We start from the raw sequence: 19793 nt of genomic DNA on the forward strand, positions 1-19793 counted from the left end.
CTGTAAATTACAGTGAGGCAAAGCACTCAGCATTCCCTTCTTTCCATTTCTTTCCCTCTCCCCACTCCCTGCCCACACTGACACATGAAATAGAACGCCCTGTTCCTCTCACTGCAAATTAACACAGCCTGCTCCTTTATAACCAGCTGTCAGAATCTGTCACCAATTCATTTTTTTCCTTTATAGCTTCAAAGGTAAAGGTAGAAATTAGGGATGATTTCTTCTACTAGGACTCCAGCAAAAGTTTTTATCTGGCAAGAAACAATTTTGCAGGTTTCTTTCTCTGCAGGTGAAAGAGATCAATACTGCAAAGATATCTGTAAGCATACACATTTGCTGCAGGAACATCTTAAGACTATCAAGATGGAAAGCCAATGCCAAACTTTAATTCATTGTTGTAATCCAGATGCATGTTAAGATTCAAAGCCTTGAATCACTTTGGTCCTGACGTAGATCTCAAGTCTGCCTTTAATTTGACAGCACTAAAAAACTGAACTGACCAGCCACAGCTGCATACCAATGGGGCTGACATGGTGATACATACTAAGCAGAATTGTATGAACACTTGAACTTAAAAGCAGCAGGGACACAGCACCTTGAGCTCTGATTTGTAGCATCCCTCTACAGTGAGCCAGAGAGTGGGATCCTGTGGGATCCTGTTCCCTCAAGCATCTGTAGCTTCAACATGAGTAACTGCTAAGTTCAGCGGAGTTATCTCATTAAGGAGATACCTGAGAAAAGCTTTGAGGTGTTTGCTGGTTTTGTGAACTGAATTTCTCTTCTCCACTGTATATTAATTTTATAGGAAGAGAAGCATATGAACTACTGAGTGAGCTTCTGCAGACCATACAATGATACCTCTGTAAGCAGTCACCTCAAGTAACTCATGGACAAATTTCAAGCATTGCCCCCTCTCTGCAGCATCATCTTTAAATTTTCCCCTTTATTCTTACTTTCCTAAACTCCAAAGACTTTAAACCTGAAAGCTTTTTTAGCATAGCTGGATGTCACACAAAATCACATCCATAACTTAGATAAAATGTACTTAGCGAGACATAGTTTTATCAGCAAATACCATTAATATATATGCATGTTTTGAAATGGTTACCTTTCCAAGCAGATTTATTTTGGTTATTCACAAGGCCTAATCCTAAATCCTTTGATTTTTTTTTTTTCTCCTTCTTATGCAAATAGACTTTTGGTCATAATCATACTAGGACAACTACATATTTGACAAAATAAAAAAACAACTAGGGAAAATCAGGTGAACATAAATGAGACTGATTTCAAGATTTGATGCTGGATTTGTTGACAAATATCTTTGTATTAAGAAAGCTGTAAGAAGTTTGCAATCAATTTGCACTTTCATCTGTTAGGGTTTTTGGCAGTTCCTGAAGCAATTAAAGAGTTCTGTTTTTCTTTCCTTTATTATTGGCATTTCAAAGGAAGTTAGCAGACTTCTCCATGACTCTTGTGAATACAGTTAGATTGGTTGCCAATTTTTAAAAGCAATTTTACATGTGAATAATATGGATTCCTTTCTACCACTGAATAAAGTATTAGTCAGACCAGCCCATAACATCTCTGCCTTAACATTGAAAAATGTTTCCCAGCCAGTTGCTGTCTTCCATTTCTGTCACACAGAACATGAAGGTTGTCAAAATACATGTTTTCTTGAAATTTACATTACTGCAGGTCTCTTGCATTTCTCCATTATGCAGTTTCTGGGTACAACAAACAAGAGACTGTTTCAGCTAGTCTATGTAATTGAAACCATAACTTCATTTTCTACTGCAGACTACAGGAATCAGTCTGAGTTTTCTTTTCTACACAGGTGTTCTGAAGATTCAGAATCTATTTAATATGTGATACAAAAAATGTGTGATGGCAGATGAAAGCTAGTGAACAGCTCCAAATTTCTTCTACTTTTAGAGAATCCAGTGCCTTGTGGGCTTAAAAGACCAAACTGAGAAGTGTTTCTCACTAGCAGACAAAGATCAAAGCACTTTTATCTCTTTACAGCTGAAATACCCATGTTATATTCTGATCTCTCAATCCAGAATATTCAGTCAACTATTTCAACTGAAGGAGGGCAATAGTATGTTTTGCCATGTAAAAACAGTATTTTGAAAAAGACTGTCACTCATGGGGGAAGAAATAAAGACCATTAATTTAGTAAAAACACCTGGAATGATACCTGAGACATAAATAAATTCAATATGATGAAGTAAATGTTATAAAGCTACCCACACACACATATACTCGGGGACCTGCAGAGGTAGGAAATATGTCTATGTTGGATAACTGGCAAGAAAGCTTGCAATTCATTGTCAGTGAGTAATACATGCACATGGAGATAGCCAGAGGAAAAATTACCCCTGAAAATATCTGCCCAGAAGCTTCTCACCTCTTGACTTCCTACAACCTTCTTCCTCTTCTGTAGCAGCCTTATCCAGCCTCCAAATCTGTGTGAGCCCAGAACCCATTTTTAAAATACAAGCTCTCTTAATGAAGGCATCTTACTTTAAATTGAGATCTAGACATGCAATACAGCATGTATCTACATGCATGCAGACAACACATGCACAGATTAGAAAATGCTTGTGCAACATTTCATTATAACCAATGAACACATTTTCTGCTGAGAATTATTCTCTTCTCAGATGACTGAGAAGGGATACAGCTGTGTAGGAATTGTTATTTTGTTCAGAAAAGTAGCCATGGAAAAGGGCTGAGAAAACACCTCCATCAGCAGAGCCAATTTGAAGCCTCAATCCATTCTGTGATGCAGTACATGATCCCCCTCACCCCCAACTGTTTAATGAAGTACTTGATAGGGGTTTCTTAATAGCAGTAAACAATGCATATGCCAAATACACTGATTCTTTTCCTCAAAGTATAGAAATTTCACTAAACAAGAGGAACTGCAAGTTATGTGCTTTTCTTTGTACTTCTCTAAATCCTTTAGCAGAATGACCTGCTATACTAGTATTTGTGTTTCTAAAAGTATTACAAAGAAATGGCTTTACCAGACACTGAGTACTTTGAAGATTAGATTAAAACCCACACTAACTGAAATCTTTACTCATAAGAAATTTGACTTTTCACACAAATCTGCCTACAACATCACTGACATCATTGTATTTCTGACAGCAGACAGATTCATTACCAGACATTAAAGCTGACTGAGGCATAGCAGCACTGTGAAGAAAACTTAATCAGAGTATAAACATAATTCACAGTGTAGCATCTCTTCACCAAGACAATATAAAGTATTTGTAGTACTAATGAAGATTAACTTGTACACTTCAAATTTGAAACAGTGGTCTGAGTAAGAAAAACATGGCCCACGGTCTTTACATGACCTTGAGTTCCAGGCTGGTCAACAGATTAAAACATTGTTCTGCCAAGAGTAAATACTCTCCTGCAGGGACATTAGAACAAGTAAACCCAATCTCGAGCTGCCTAGTTTGCAACTCAAGTTTCAATGTAGCAATGTGTATGTACATCAGCAGTTGTTTATGTAATGCTAATCTAAAAATTCAGACAGCTTAGTGTCAAATCCACTTCCTCGAGAGCTCTGTCACCTGGAGGCAGCAGGCAGTCAAACATTTCAGCTGCCCTGGGTAACTGGTTCAAAGCAAATACAAGGTGACACCTAAATGTACTTAGCCCTGCCCAAAAGAAATACCCTGGGTTCCAATTTTTATTAAACAACTACTGCGAGAGCACAAAGAGGACACAGAAATATTCAGCTATAAAAGTTGTCTTTTATACAAGTGATGTATTCTAATAACTTTCTGTCTCACAACAGTCTCTCAAAACCTGTGTAGAAAAAAAGATTGACAATACAGCCATTATCTCTAGCATTTAGTATCTTGTGCAAACATTCCTGTTGTTTCATCAGTTTGTCAAGAAACAGTTTAAATTTTCCAACAGGGAAACAACATTTCCTAACATCCCGTGTTCCTAACATTTAAGTTCTTTCAGCTGGGTCACAATATTCCAAATCCACCTGGTATCCAACAGTTTCTTACACTTAAATGAAATCAGACTGAAATTGCTTTTTGTTGTCCTCATCCTGAAGACAAGTTCCACGAACTCCTCAAAGTGCAAACCTGATAAGCAACCTGATCTCCAATCTCCAAATTCACTTATACTGTCTGCATAACAAGTATTAATGGTGGATTGTTTGTTGTATTTACAGCAAGTTTATTTGGGAGAGAAAAAGTATTCTTTTACAAATGAGCCATGTTCACTATTGAGATTACTTCCAAAGAGAGCATTCAGAAAGCAAACCTGAATATATTACACTGACAATTATTTTTCAATACTTTAACATAGGCCACTTAAAATTGGTTGTGTTATTAGCACATAGACTGATCTTTAAATATACTACTTCTACATAAACAGTGCAAATCTCAATATTCACATCAACCTGAAATTAATGCTGCAATTACTGTTGACATTCACATCAAGAAAGTAGTAAACTATTTCACATGAGCAATTCCAAAACCTCAGAATGCCATTATTAATATTAAAGAAACACAGAACAAACATGTTGGGCTTCAAAGCCATGTTTTGATACACACAATCCCTGTAAACATGGATTTATTGTATTTGTAAATACTGATATATGATATAATTCTATAAATAAGACCACTGATATAAACAATTTCTATAACCTTTTTTTTTTTTTTGCATAGGGTTTGGATTAAGGTTACTTTAGGATAGAGACAGCTGTTAACAAAATCCTCTAGTCAATTAGTCTTCCATCACACAAATTTAGGCATATGACAAGGAGCCTCTCTGACTTCAGTGGAAACTTACACATGTAAGTATTTGCAAAACTGGAGCCATTTTTAGCACTTAAATTACCCCTAGTCATTGAGAATACAAGCTATAAAAGAGCTCTCCATAAATTTATAAAATATACTGATTTAAAAGTTTATGCTGATGTTTCTCTAAGTCACATTTATGATTCCAAACAGTTATGTACATACTATACTATCACAGTAGGAAATACTTCACTGTAGAACACCACAGTGAACAAGTCGTGAAGCACAGTGTTCAATATAATTTCCCTTTAGTATTCCCAGTGCATAAGTTGTTAACGTCTACACTACACAAGGTGCCCAGGTCTAGTATTTGTTATATACAATGTAAAAGCAAGATAGAAAGAGCTTTGCATTTTACAGTAAGGAATGAAAACAGTGGGTAATATACAGGGATTTACTGTTGCAAAGTACAGAATTCTCCTTCACTATGACCACAACCACCAAATATGGTGGATTTCAGATCATTCAGCCCAGTAAAACAGTGCTCAGCACCTTTTAGGAAGAGAGATCTGAGTGCACTTTATTCTAAAACATCTCCTTTGGATGTTATAAAGTGCAAAAAAATAAAACATATATATTCTAATATTTTACAGTCACTGTTAGACTGTCATATTTGCACAATGCAAAATTCAAATAACTTGGTATGCATTTTTATGGACCCTATAATAACAAATGCTGAAACTGGAGTTCTCTCATCTGTAAAAAAATCTTCGTATTTTTAAATTATTGTGTAATTATAAAAAGAAAATATAAATTATAATTAAATCTTGAAATAGGTATTTTAATATGTGGCCATTTTCCAAAGAATCAAATATGAAATTTAATTTTCTCTTATAGCATTACATTTTAGAATCTTTAAAATCTTTTAGAAGCTAATAACTTCAAAAAATAAAAGTTATTGTATCACAGTACTAGACATCTCACCTTATCAGATATCTTTTACCCTAGAAGTGTTTAAAAAAATAAATAAATTAAAAAAAAATCTAAGACTTCTATTCTCAGTTGTTTAGAACAAGATATTATTTTTAAACAAAGTAGGAGCTCCATAGTGCTTCATTTTGATCTTAAAATTCAAATAAATGGGACAGATCATAACCATAAATTTAAAAGGCTTTAGACTACTAGACTGCTTTGGTGCGTTGTACCAATGATTGTTTACATGCATGAAGAATCAAATTCTACAATATTCTTCACAGAGCTGGGTAAGAGCAGAAGATCCTGAAGTTCTACATATGTTACAGAGCTTTCCTTTCTTTGAGCAGTAGGGAAGGAACTGGGAGGAAGAATGTGACACTGAGGAACAGTCTTCTTCCAAGCAGTACCATGAGCAGCACAGCTACTTACCTGGAGCTTGGCTGCACACCAGTAATGTAGCCCTCAGAGAATACAATGTTGGCTGTATAACAGTATTACACTATATCCAGTGATACCATACAACTCTAGAAGGAAATGTATGGAAATACAGAGCTAAAAAGATGTGACTAAAATACATTTCTAAAGCAACAGAAGTCTTCCTGTAGCAGCCTGTAAGCCACAGGAGGAAGGGCAGGAGAAGACAATACGGGTACTGCCAAGTCTGTAACCATTTAACTCCTCGAGACAGGACATTCTGCTGCTCAGTCGGAGAACTGGAAGATGGTTTCTGGGTTATTGCTGTCTGTAGGGTTTGTGGGCTGCAATGTCTTTGTGGGGGTAGTTTTACCATGAGAATGAGAGGAAGAAGAATGGGAACTTTCACTGGAGCTGCTACGTGTCTCTGTGCTTGTACTTGTTTTTTTCATTTTCCTTCTTTTTGCAAGAGGTGCCTTGTCCACATTCTGGAGACAAAATCCTTCCCTTTTGTACTTGTTAAAGGCCTGTTTCAAAATAAAAGGCAATTCTAAGTTTTTTAAGATATTTAACACATTTTGTAACTTATTGTGAATGGTCCATGGTACATCACAAGCTAAAACGTAATGTCTTGACTAATTCCATTTGTAGCTGTAACAATGACTTTACCAGCCTTTACAGGTTCATAAGAGCCAATAAATAACATTATTGATTGGCATCTTCCTCTCCTTGTTCTTTTTAGTTTAGAAGCATTTTTTACTTAGCCTTAACCTATTTAACATTACATTTTCAGAGAGGACACTGCTAAATTACAATTTTGCTTTCAGCCCAAATTATGTTGCTTGTCAGGACCTCTCTAAAAACAATTACTTTGTTCTTCTCTCCTTCCTAAAAAGCACCCACAAGCATTTCAGCATAGATCTGCTCAATTTTGATTTATTCTCTGTAGAGGGTATCATGAGAATCAACACTATGTTTGTAAAATACAGTTGCAGTTCAAATTATCTTAATAAATATACAATAGTAGACAAGCAAGGCCACTAGAACTGCACCCATTATATAAAAAACATGAACTACATACATTCCAGAAATTCTACCTCAATTTAGTAACCCTAAGGACAAATGTCAAACAGTTACTTCGGTTAAATATAAAATTTTGCGTTTTTTTACATAAAAGTTTGAAGACCTTTTAATAGATTTCTCTAAGACATAGAATACTTTTAATTGCTGTTTCCAGAACAGCACTCAATGTCCAAATCCTAATGAAAATAAATATCTCCAAGAAATTTATGCTTGCTTCATCACTCCTATTTTCGTGTACTCCATCAGAGATGTTATGAGGAAATGTTATTGAGGAAAAAAAAAATTGAGCTATAAGGATGTACTGAATTATAAGGAGAGATATGTATAGTTGTTAAGAGAAAACACACAAATCCAGATGACACATTACAAAACATAGCACATGACAAAAAATTTCTCAGAACTTACATGGAAAGTGGCTTTGACATAAGTGTGCACTGCAGCTCCTGAAGAGCCTAAGTTATCAGGTGTCATTAGAGGGTTAGATGAGAGCTGGCTGCCATCCTGAAGCCACTCATTGTATCTCAGGCTGGACATTTTAATCCTTTTGTTTGGATCCACTGTGAGAAGTCCTAATAGAAACACATTACCTTCTTTAAAACTGTCAGCTATTTATCTTTGGTCAATAGAAAATGCAAATATTTCTTAATAAAATCTCATGCATTGCTTTGATAAGTAACTAATGTCAATATTTATCCTAGGTATGCCAATATTTATCCTAGATAAGGCTTACACAATGTTATACTATCATCCTCTCCAGAAGAATCTTAAAGGCAAAAAATTTTATTAAACTGTTTGATAACTCACATATCTCTTCACAAAAACTCAGAACTACCAAAATATTTCTTCACTTATAACCTGTCTAGGAAAAAGTTCAAAAGAGTAAGCCTCAGGTTCCCTGCATAATTCACTCAAGTCTGAATCTGGAAATCCCTACATTTTTGGCAGAAAAATTCCTTACAAATCTGCTTCTACAGAAATTCAGAACTCCATCTAAGTAGCATTAAGGTAGGTGTCTAGCTCATGATGAAAACATAATTAGATGGTCTAAAGCTTAAGGGAACCAAAGCACAGCAATGAAGCAGCTCAGAAGTACAGTAAGTAGTCTTTGTACAGGAATTAAAAAATAGCCAGCAGAAAAGAAATAGTAATAAATTCATTCTCTACAAAAGCTCAGCTTTTAAGAGAATCTCTATTCTATCTCATAAGCTGTTTTGGTTTCTTAGAAAAGCAAAAATAACATAATAAAAAACTCTGCTTTTAAACATGTTAGAAGAGTGAGTTCACTTTTTCTGAAGCTCTTCAGTTCCTTGTAAACCCCACTAACCTTATCAGCATCTTACCACATTAGAAAACTCTGCTAGGTGTACAAGAAATTTGTAATACATTCTGATGTGTCCATTGCCACTCATTGCTTGTATTAGAGGTCAGAGCATATTGCTCTGTCAGGGGAGACACTTTGGAGCATCCAGATATTGTAGAATTTGGTTCTCCAAATTCTACTTTTTAAATAAAAACATAATGTACCTTAAATACTTGTAAATACATACCTCGAATTAGCTCTTTAGCCTCTTCAGAAACATTTTTCCAAGCCTCTCCTTCAAAGGAAAATTCTCCCTTTTTTATTTTCTTCATAATTTCCAAGGCGCTGGTACATGTTAAACTTCTGTCTTGAGACTGAAACGGTACCTGCCCTGACAGCATCGTGTACTGCCACAAGAACAAAAGCAGCCTTAGGAAACACAGTGTATTTATAGGCAACTCTGCTGGTAAATATGAGGGGCTGTTGTTTGCATCACCAATGCTACACAATAAAACTTGGCCTAAACATAACTTTGAAGCTATTGAATATGTAAATATAGAAGATTTTCTCTGGAGTCCTTGTTAGAAAAAACATTCATCTATTCCAGGAAGACATGAACAAAATATATTTCTAACCCATTTATATCAAATGAAACTAATTTTTTGTAGATCAGAATACAGGTTGATTCCTTCTCTGAATTGAAGGTGTCAGAAGATTATATGGATGCCTGTAAAATCTCCTAACAAGCCTATATCTTTTTGAGAAGCTGACTGTATCAAGTAATTTTTCCATTCCCAAAAATGCTAAATTTTATTTCCTACTTGCTAAAAAAAATTCTGCTCCTGGAAAAGATCTGTCTTTGGAACATATTATTTGTGCAGTAGTACTTCCACCTCCCTTGAATTCAGCATGTACCAATTTATGTATGAAATCATCTCAAGTCCCTTACATTTCAACAAAAAAGAAATACATGCAATAAAATTATAGTTAAAAACCTCAATCACTCACCAGAATGACCCCCAAACTCCACAGATCACAAGACTCATCGTAACCATTGTGATTCAAGAGCTCTGGGGCAGCATAATGAAGGGTAAAACACGGAGTCTTAAGAGGCTGATTGTCAGGTGGTTTTAAACGAGCAAAGCCAAAATCAATTATTTTTATTTCTGAATTATCAGTTTCATCTGTAAATAGTAAATTCTGAAACGCAAAGACAAAAATCAATATTAGCACTGGGTACAAAACTGGTTAAAATTATTTTGCTACATCTATCACTTCAGAAAGTTTTCCATTATCTAGAGGAAAGGTGAACTGCGAGACACTAACGGAAGAGAAAAACAGAAATAACAATATTCTAGATTGTAAGAAACGTGACATGTTTACCTGCCCCTGCATATCTACAAGTCAGGGCAGTTCTGAGATTATTAATGAAAATGGATACATGGCACAGAACAGTAAAGAAGAGAATTCTGGGAACTTTGTCAAGAAAAAACCCTAAGACATCAACATGTTTGGAGATGGGAGAATTGCCTTCTTCCTCAAACAAAAGTAAATTTTCTTAAGCTTCCACTTCCTTCTGGCATGTTGTGAACAACAGCTTTCTTGTGTGGGGGATTCCCACTGCTCCTTTGTCTTGTGACTGAACAGTTTTTGGTACTCAAGTGGTACCACAGCATTGCCATGAGGACAACAGTGCACAAGAGTAATTTGAAAGAGGAGGATGGTGATAAAAAGGTGCACCTTGCTATGAAATGGTGCTAAGAAGTGCACCAATAGCTCAGAGGTTTCACTGAGAGCTGTCTGGCATGGGTGCCAAAGCCAGTTTGGATGGATATGTGTTCTGACAGAAACCTGGGACCGACAGCATTCAAGCACTGAAGGTAACAGTCCCACCACAAACCTACTCCTTACACCAAGGCAGAGACATTAGTACAGCAGTCCCTGAGAATTCCAGCTTTACACACTGGAATGTGGCACTTTGGACTTGAGGACAGACAAGCTGTTATCAGTTTGGAAAATATAAGGCAATCTGCTTCTTTTTTCTGCCCTGAGTATTTGTATTTGCCAAGAAAGATACAAGAGGGAAGCTAAGTCACAGAAAAACTGTCTGAGGCCAAGATGAATCATAAGCTAATTCTACTCTTCCCTTCATCTTCTGAGAGTAGAGCATCATTTTGCTACTGCCTTATTGCTCAATTTATGAATGCTAGAAAAAATCTCAATATTAGAAATCCTATATTCTTATCTAACCTTGTAATACAAAAGGTGAATGACTCACACAAAATAATTAATTTCAAACTCATTAACAAGGGTAAAAATGATTGCTAGACTGCCAGCAGATCAATAAGGAGAACCTGAGACCATTCATTATGGACCATAGAAAATAGCTGCTACAAAACAGTATTTTGGTATTTTTGCTTTCTGTACTGCTGATATAGTTTAATGCAGATTCAGAGAAGTCAGTTTTAAATTGTTGTGTAAATGGATCTACAGGAAGCCTAATTTCAGCAAAAATATTCATACAAGGATAAGTGATTAATATAATACCCTTTTTTCTATGGTGATGTTATATAGTCTACAAGTAAATAAAGCACTAATAACATTGGTTTAAAAAGACCTTTCTTATGATAAAAATTAAATTGGTTATGCATGGAAAGAATGGTACAGTCCAAGAATCCTACACCGGATTCAGGTATTTCCGTTAATGAGGCAAATAGAGCGTGTTTCAGAGCTCTCCGATCCCCCAAATATTTACAGCTACATTTCACATTTATTTTAGGATATATAAACAACATTCTCGCACACTTATGGTTTGTTGTAATACCTTTAGAACTCAGTTCACAGATTAATGATCACAGAAACAGTCCTCAAATCCTCTACTGAGAAGCTCCAAATACAGTCACATATGCTACACAAACTCTTTATTCCTATGCATTCTCTATTTTCTATCCAGTACTTTTCCTCTGTTTTGTAGACCAACATATGTGATCTAATTAGTACTGATAAACAGAAGTCTTCCAGTCCATGAAATTCAAAGTCTCACTCTTAGTTACATTTAACCAGCCAGACTTTAAAAAAATTAATTATCAGTAGCACATTAGATTGCAAAGCTGAGCAGCAAAAACATCTGACTGGACTTCTTAGAAAAGCAAGAAGAATTTCCTATGTATCTTTTTACAGAGGAATGCACTAACCATATCTATACTGGGAAACTTGCATATCCCATACTAAGTTCATGTCAGAACCTAAAATAGTAACTTTCAACACAAGCAGGAAGGAGACAAACAGCTTAAGTCCAACTTTGTGGAGGCAATGGATTCTGCAAGCTGTTTGCTAAGCCTTCATTACTTGACTTTCCAGACTTCTGTTCTTGAACATAATGTAGAATTGAAGACTGCCTAATTTACCTTACAGCTGAAGCTCTGCTTTACTGTTCCTTATATTCAAAGTGGAAGTAAGACTAAGATGATAAGAATAGAAGAAAGAGGGGTTGGTTTCATCCTTTTAATTATTACTTGTTTCAAAAATGCTTTTCTTACCCTGGCGATGTGACTCTTGGAAAAAGTTTCTCTGACGACTTTTCCAACTCACATATTAGAATTTCAAAGTAGTCCCTCTTTAGCTGTTAACTTACAACAGGAGCCCAGGACAGAGTTTCTTTCAAACTCATATACTTTGGATTGGCTTTCATAAACAACTAGCAACACCTAGAAGACTTCTTTACCAGTTGAATTGGAATTATTATAAAATACCAAGTCTTTCATACTACAGAAAGTATGTTACAGTAGGATAAAACATCAGTAGGAAGGGTGGATTAATTTTTAACTCCAGCTACAAAAGGAACAGCTATTTCCTGGGGTATGATGATGGCTGTAATCACCCTACAATAAACATCCTTACTGGATGAATCAACATTAATCTACACTATTTTCAGGCTCAAGAAAACATACATCCCAACCCATTGCTGGCAAAAGCACCCAAGAAAACACTCCAGGAAGCAGAACAAAGCCAGTGGTCAATCTTATAATAGTAAACTGAATGGTCTAGAAGCCATGATGCTGCTGCACAACAAAAATATCAGAAAAGCAGTTACTGAAAAATAGATATTAATAAATTGTTTCTTTTGGGAAACTACTGAACTCACTGAACTCACATCACAATCTCTTAGTGCTCATTTTGTACTTAACTGGAAAAGAAGCCCTACCAAGGAAATTATGATCAAACAAAAGATGGAAATGTACAGGCAAAATACCCAAACAACCTAGCTCTGCTTATGAACTATTTGACACAATAAATACATGCTAGTGAAAAATGTCCCCATATAGGCAAAGAATGTTTTTGAACAAGTTAAGAGTACAGATTGCTTACAGTTACTTTTACCTACAAACAGAAAAATATCTACAGAATTTGTTAAGTAAAAGTGGTAACATCTAATTAAAAATACAGAAGTAGAAAACTCTGCAACAAAGGCTGGAGAAACAGAGATACATCACATTCCAGACATTTAATAAATTATTGTCTAAACATATATATATATATATATATATACACACACACACAAGTCACTGTACCTCAGGTTTCAGATCTCTGTGGACTACTCCCACATCATGCATATGGCTCACTGCTGAAACAAGTCTGCGCATAATGTGACTGGCTTCCGTCTCACTGAAATGTTTCTTCTTCTGAATACGTTCAAGCAATTCTCCTCCCTTCAGCAATTCCATTACCAGGAATGTGTGAAGCTGAAACAATAAAAATACAGCATGTTAGAAATTTAACATTCCAAACCAACATTCACTCAGGAGTTAGGTGCCATTCTGACAGGTTCTCAATGTTTGAAGAAATAGCATTGCTGCTTGTAGTAATTTGGAAGACCAAAAAAAAGGCACCAAATCTCAGATGGCATTTTTCCCATCAGTCTTGATGAGACTGAAGAATAATGTGTTCCCATGTGCACCCATATTTATTAACAAAAATGCAATGCCATCAGCTAAATGTACACATTTGTAGGGAGATGAAATGGCTTTACTTAGGTTAACAAGTAAAGCTGGAAAAACTGAGACTTTTGCTGCTTAAGCCTGTTCTGATATAAGGATATGTATCTATTAAAATGCATAAGGACTTAAATGTTACAAAATCCTTTAAAAGCACCCTGAAACTTAACCTGTGAAATAAAAAATTATCTAGAACGTGTGATTTTATCCCCTACAGAGTAGTAGCCAAAACTACTCCATCATTAGAATTACAATAGATATCTTCCCAAAATTTAAAGAGCATTTTTTTAAATTAAAAAAGCAATGAGTTTTTAGAAGGCAATAAATAAGCAGGGGCTTAGACAACATTGGCACACACTCAACTGCAATTCAAATATCTTGCCATTAAACAAACAGCAGACTTCTCAGAACAAGGAAGTAAAGTCAGCATTCTCAAAAGGGAATGGATGTAGGCATGCCATGGCTTCTAGCCCTTCCCTCCCCTGAATGACAGTAACAAAAGTAGCATTTGCAAGCACAGCAAAAAAGTTCTGGGAAGTGGCCAAAAAATGGAATTCAAAGCAATAGTCAAGAAGGTGCACACTTTATATACCAAAGAACAGAAGCAGAGCTATGTGGACAGAAAACAGTAACACTTCTTAGAACAGCCAAGGTATACACTAGTGCTTGAATGATCTCCTCTCCTGCAAATCTTCTTTATGCCTTGGGAATATCTGACAGGGAAGTTAAAAAGGATAAAAATACTTTTTTCACTAGAAAACTTCTGGCTCCCAAGAGACTGCAGCCCAATACTATACAGTTGGAATACTAATATGGAATTTGAACAGACTGATATCAGAGCAAGTTAAAAACTGGAACTTCTGCTAAAAATACAGTGGGTTGGTTGGTTTAGAGCAGCCTATTCAGTGGAACAGCAGTCTGGAGAACCATTTTTTTAGATTTAGTATATTCATTTTACTCAAAAGAAACTGAAAGAAATGTCCTGTTCTACACTCATACTATGCATATAAGTAAGAAAAGGGTTTTCTTGTCATTAAAAATTACAGTACAGACAATGTATCCTCTCAGTAAATTCTGGGGTGCTCTACATGAGCTCTCTGCTGGTACCAGAACAAACAGCAGGAGGGGGACAGACTGGGATACGTGGAGAGGTAAGAGACTGCTTGTTCCACTACAAAATCTATAGACCAACACAGAACAACAGAGTAGTCTAGGCTGGAAGAGAGCTGTACAGGACATCTGGTCCAAAACCCCAGCTCAAACCAGGGCCAACTTCCAATTCAAATCAAACTATTGTTTATTCCATGCTGTGGAGTCTGTATTACATTAAAGGAAAAAGACAGTTAAGGTACCTAAGTTAACTGATCTTAATAGATTTTCAAGTAGAAGCTCTACTTTTGCATTTGGTAATCTGGCAAGTTATTTGGTTATCTCCATTAAGTTACTAATGTGTAGGAAAAGATACTAGATATATAATCTTCATATACAACATTTCTAAATTAATTCACAAATACTGTTGTAAGATTTATAATGATTCTGAGGGAAAGGTGATAACACATTTCAGTATCATAGATACAGAAATTGGGCCATGAACACATTGTATGATGGCAAACAAAGACAGAACAATGAGCAGAATTCAAGCCCCTAATTTTTTCACATACTGTTTTGATTTGCTAGAGTAACTGCAAGATTGTTAGAATGCACAATTTCTGCTTCATTTTCTATACTGACTAGACAAAAGCCCTAGGAAAAAAGTTGCCTCAACAGTTACAGAATGCTTAAGTCCAAAAAGTTCTTGGGAAAACACATGGCAGTATGTTTGGTAGGTGTTGATTACAGTTTCTTCAAAATACCTGGTCATGAAAAACTTCATGTAACTTCACTACATTCGGATGTCCCTCGCAGAGCCTCAGAGCTGTTATTTCTCTCTGGGTGTTGGCTTCCATTCTGGAAAAATTGAGCAGTCATCTTGTACCAATTTTACTGAGCAAATTGCACATTCCAAGTGCTATTTTTTAACTGTTTGCAATCCATATTTTTTTACTATTACAACCACTTGAACACAATTAAATGCATATTAAAATTAAGTGGAGAAAAACTCTCCTCATAACCCTGCAATTTAGTCCATTAAAAAACCCACACCCAATTCAAACAATGTTTTTAATGCAACTGCAACTTCCTAGAGCAAAAGCTGATGTGATACAGAATAGTTTCAATCTAAAACAAACCATGCCCTTAGTGCAGAGCAATTTGACTTTCCCTTTATTACTACCAATATTTGTTAGTTCACCTTTATCTTGGCCCAATCTTTTTTCCATTCTTAATGGAGACAAGTACTTCCAAAATGATAGAGAAACTATGAACTCTACTAGAAAGAGTAACATTATCTATATATGAAATGTGTTATTCAAAAAAAACCCTAAACAGAGCATGGTAAAAATTTGAAATGGAAGAGATAAGAGATTATTTCCAGAGAAAAATCATTGCATAAATTCCCTTTCAAGTACTGAAATCTATAGCCATAAAAAGTGAAAATGGTGAGTGTTATAAAAACTACATGAATGGTGGCAGAGCAGAACATTTTCTTCTGCTAGTTAGATATACTGATTTACTTTTGGCAAATAATGCCTGAAAATTTCTGCCAAAACTCTCTCTGAGAAAGGCAAATCCTGTAATGATCTAGAGAATGGCTTTACAGACAACAGATACAGATAGAATCTTTCACCACATATTTTCTTTATTTCTGGTTGCTTTTTTTTTTCCTAATGAGGATGAGAACTATAGTGAGAATTCGAGAATTCTGTGCAAGAGAATTCTGTATTTCTGTAGGCTTCATATAATCAACAAGTAAACTAAGCTGTTCACCTGCATCTCTGCTGCTGAAATTTTTTAACTGAAAATGACTTCCAGTCCTTTAAGGAATTAAAAAACCTGACTCACAGTCTTTACCCCTAAACTACTACCAGAAGGATGCAGATCTTGGAAACAGATGAAAAAGGTTCAGTATCATGAGCACAAATCTTTGAAATTTGTATGTGGACTTTTCTGAATATTTCCCCTCCATAAATAGTTACCATCTCAGATTTTAAGCAACCGTGTGAGAAACAAATGGGATGCTCTGAAACAGTAACTCAAGCAGGTTTACTTTGTTTCAGTGGTCATCAGACATACAGAGAAACCTAAAATTGTTGGCTGGGGGCACGTCCAGCACTATTAAAAAAGCAGAGGAACTGTTCATCTGAGCTTTCACCTCAAGTATCATGAAAAGGTTTCCCCAGATGTAAGATTCCCTTTTTGAGCAAGTTTGCCCAGTAGGAGTGAAAGACTGACTTTGAGACAAAGAAGTTCCTATAAATTTATTATACTTTTCCTTTTAGTAAGATTTAGTGGCATGATCCTCAGAGCAATATTACTTTCAGATTCTAATTTGAGTTGGGTTTTGGCCAACTGTTCAGAGTGTGGGTTTACTGCTAACTCTAAATACTGTACAAACATGCTGAGTCTGCTCACACCCTGCAATGCTAAAAAAAATTTCATAAATTTCTGTATACAGAGATTTTAGCTTCATTTAGCCTGAGCCACCAAGATGAAGGAGAAAGAGCAAAAAAAACCTCATGAGTAATATAATTCAGGGACATAATTTCTAGAACTTAAGTTCCAGGGGAAAAGTCAATACTGGTCTGCTCAGTTATCCAGAAACAAAATGCACATTATGTTAAAATGAGATGGGAGCACTAACCTACAATTCTGCTGGTACCAGAGAAAAAACTTCTGAGTGTAGACACATGGAAGAGATCTCCACACTAAAATACCCAATGTAGGTGTCTACCACACACCACTTAGGGTCTCATTATAATGAGTGAAATTCCCATGAATCCATCTTACAGGGTGAACTAGTTCACTGTAACATACATACCTAGAGTAGGATTCAGTGGCCTAAGCATAGGAAGAAGAGCCTGGAAGATGACATCAGCCATGAAGACATCTACAAAAAGGTAGCAGTCACAAGACTGATGGGAACCAGAGGACAGAGAAGACACCAAGAGATGCTAAAATGGCCCTATGTAGATGTCTATGTTTAAGTTACTGAATCCCACTTCTAGTGCAAGACAGCTTTAGGCAGGCTTCCATTAATTCAGCAGACTTCAGAAAATTAACTCAGACACCTGCACTTCAGCTTCTTGTTCTTGAACTTGTCCTATTCAAAAAGCAAATGATGAAATGACAGACACTTAGGTCTGGCAGACAGCTTCTTCTAGAGTCTGGAGAAACAGAGGTGCAGCCAAATGTCTTGGGCAAGAGATCACTGAACTATCACTCTGACAGCAGAACATTTCTACTCTCCTGCCAGCATCTGCAACACACTAGGGATGTACTTACTAATGAACTCTGCAAAATGAAGGCAAAAATCCATCTGCTACTCAAAGAATCCCTTATCTTTATTCTTCTCTGAGCAGAAACTCACAGAGAAATCATTCTGGAAGAGAACCAGATGGTACTCGTGTACGAAGCAAGTCAGCTGCTTCCATTGTGGTGTTCTCTTCAGAACATCCAGGAAACAAGATACAACTTACAATTCCATAGTCTAATTACATCTTATACACATACACACACTTAGATCTGAGACAACCCACACTGCAGACTATTCCTAAAAGCAGTATCCTAGGCAATCAGTTGGGCTGCTAAAGAGAGGGAGCTAGCTTAAGCCTACATTCAGTTCACCCAAGTGTCAAGATAAAAGAACCTCATACCTTTATTTGTTAGGAACAAAATTAGGGGAAATAATGATAGAATACATCTAGGAACCACTAAAGTACTCTCTAGGTTTCTTCTTGTGTCCCAACTAGAATAACATTTTATTTCAAAAGACTCTCAGAATCTTTTAAAGGTCAAAAGGTTACAATAAGTTTCTGTAGATTCATAGAACAGGAAATAATTTTAAAGCTACTTTTCTATTTCCAAAAATGTAGTGAACATTATTCTACTCCATGGGTGACAGTAAGCAAAGAAAATAGTTTTATTGTTTTATAGAATATTTATACCTTTTGCTAATTATTTTTACTGCATACTCTTGGCTAGTTTTCTTGTGTAAGCATTTTCGACAAATGGAAAAACTTCCTTCTCCCAATGGTTTCTCTTTCAGATCCAGTTCATAATGATGATAAAATGGAGAGTCCTGTTAGGAAACTGTCTGTATTTAGTTTTGCAGAATACTTTTAGTATACACAGTCAAAGACAAAGAGTAAAATTTCATGAGAATTTTTCATCTATATTTAAAACTGCAAAAGAGCTCTCTTTTTATTAAAATATAATCAAATTTTACTGAATAAAATGCATAAACATTATTCTAACAATCAAAGAGTAAAGCTTACATTACATTAAACAAACAATCACTAAATAAATCATTACTACTATAACAATTGAAGATAGAAAATATTCAGACAAACAGGATCAAAGGCGGTCATACATACATTTATCCACAAAACTATGTGCTCATTTGAGGACATCACAATAGCATGTGCTCTTATAAGGCTTCACACAACTATATACTCTTTTGGGTAAATATAACATTGATGGAATTATTATATAATAAAGTAGCTTCAGAAATATCTACAGTGTTTGGCTGAATAAGAACTATCAGGAGTATTATTATTATTACTACTACTATACTTCTGGAAAACTAGACAATCATCTCATCTTTCAGATTAAACTTCAACCATTTCTTAGTAGTATCACATGCAAGATGTGATGGATCATCAGATGCTTGAATCATCTGAGGAGCCATTACAGAGAGTTAATAAATGAATGATGATTATTTTGTAATCCACAGCCTAGCTTATGACTGCTGCTTGGGAAGTTATACACAGTTTTAATTTAACCAAATTAATTTAAGTCTTGATATTATTATTACCTTCAACATAGCACTTCTGGCAATAGTTGTCATTCCAGGTCTCTCATCCCCCACATAAAACTGGAAGGGATCTACTGTAGCTGCATTGCGTTTAAACAAAATAGATGGTGCAACGAAAGAATATCCCTATGAAATTAAAACATCAGAGAAGGGTACAGCTTGATACTGTTGCACATAAACTACCATAATACATATGAAACAACAGAAGTTTCAGAAGAATTTTTCAATAAATCAGAATTTTTGTATCATAATACATAGAGAAATTGTGACTTACTCTGCTCAATATGAATAGGTATCTTCCTGGAATTAGTTATATGATCCTCCACAGTTAGAGACAA

General features: G+C 35.6%; 1 protein-coding gene across 4 annotated transcripts in view; it reads right to left on the minus strand.

Annotated features, from left to right (window-relative positions):
* Positions 1-3750: 3750 nt before the first annotated feature.
* Positions 3751-19793, minus strand: part of RPS6KA5 (ribosomal protein S6 kinase A5) — a 67530-nt gene continuing 51487 nt past the window's right edge. For all 4 annotated transcript variants that reach the window (XM_054634739.2, XM_077180615.1, XM_077180614.1 and 1 more), the window contains 8 exons: positions 19456-19581; positions 18587-18720; positions 15398-15491; positions 13122-13292; positions 9559-9750; positions 8798-8957; positions 7656-7819; positions 3751-6694 (listed from right to left, as the gene is read on the minus strand). In XM_054634739.2, coding sequence (XP_054490714.1) covers positions 6455-6694; positions 7656-7819; positions 8798-8957; positions 9559-9750; positions 13122-13292; positions 15398-15491; positions 18587-18720; positions 19456-19581 — 1281 coding nt within the window. In that variant the 3' untranslated portion in view covers positions 3751-6454. The remainder of the gene's footprint in view (positions 6695-7655; positions 7820-8797; positions 8958-9558; positions 9751-13121; positions 13293-15397; positions 15492-18586; positions 18721-19455; positions 19582-19793) is intronic.

Source organism: Agelaius phoeniceus, chromosome 6 (genome assembly GCF_051311805.1).
Source record: "Agelaius phoeniceus isolate bAgePho1 chromosome 6, bAgePho1.hap1, whole genome shotgun sequence".
NCBI lineage: Eukaryota > Metazoa > Chordata > Aves > Passeriformes > Icteridae > Agelaius > Agelaius phoeniceus.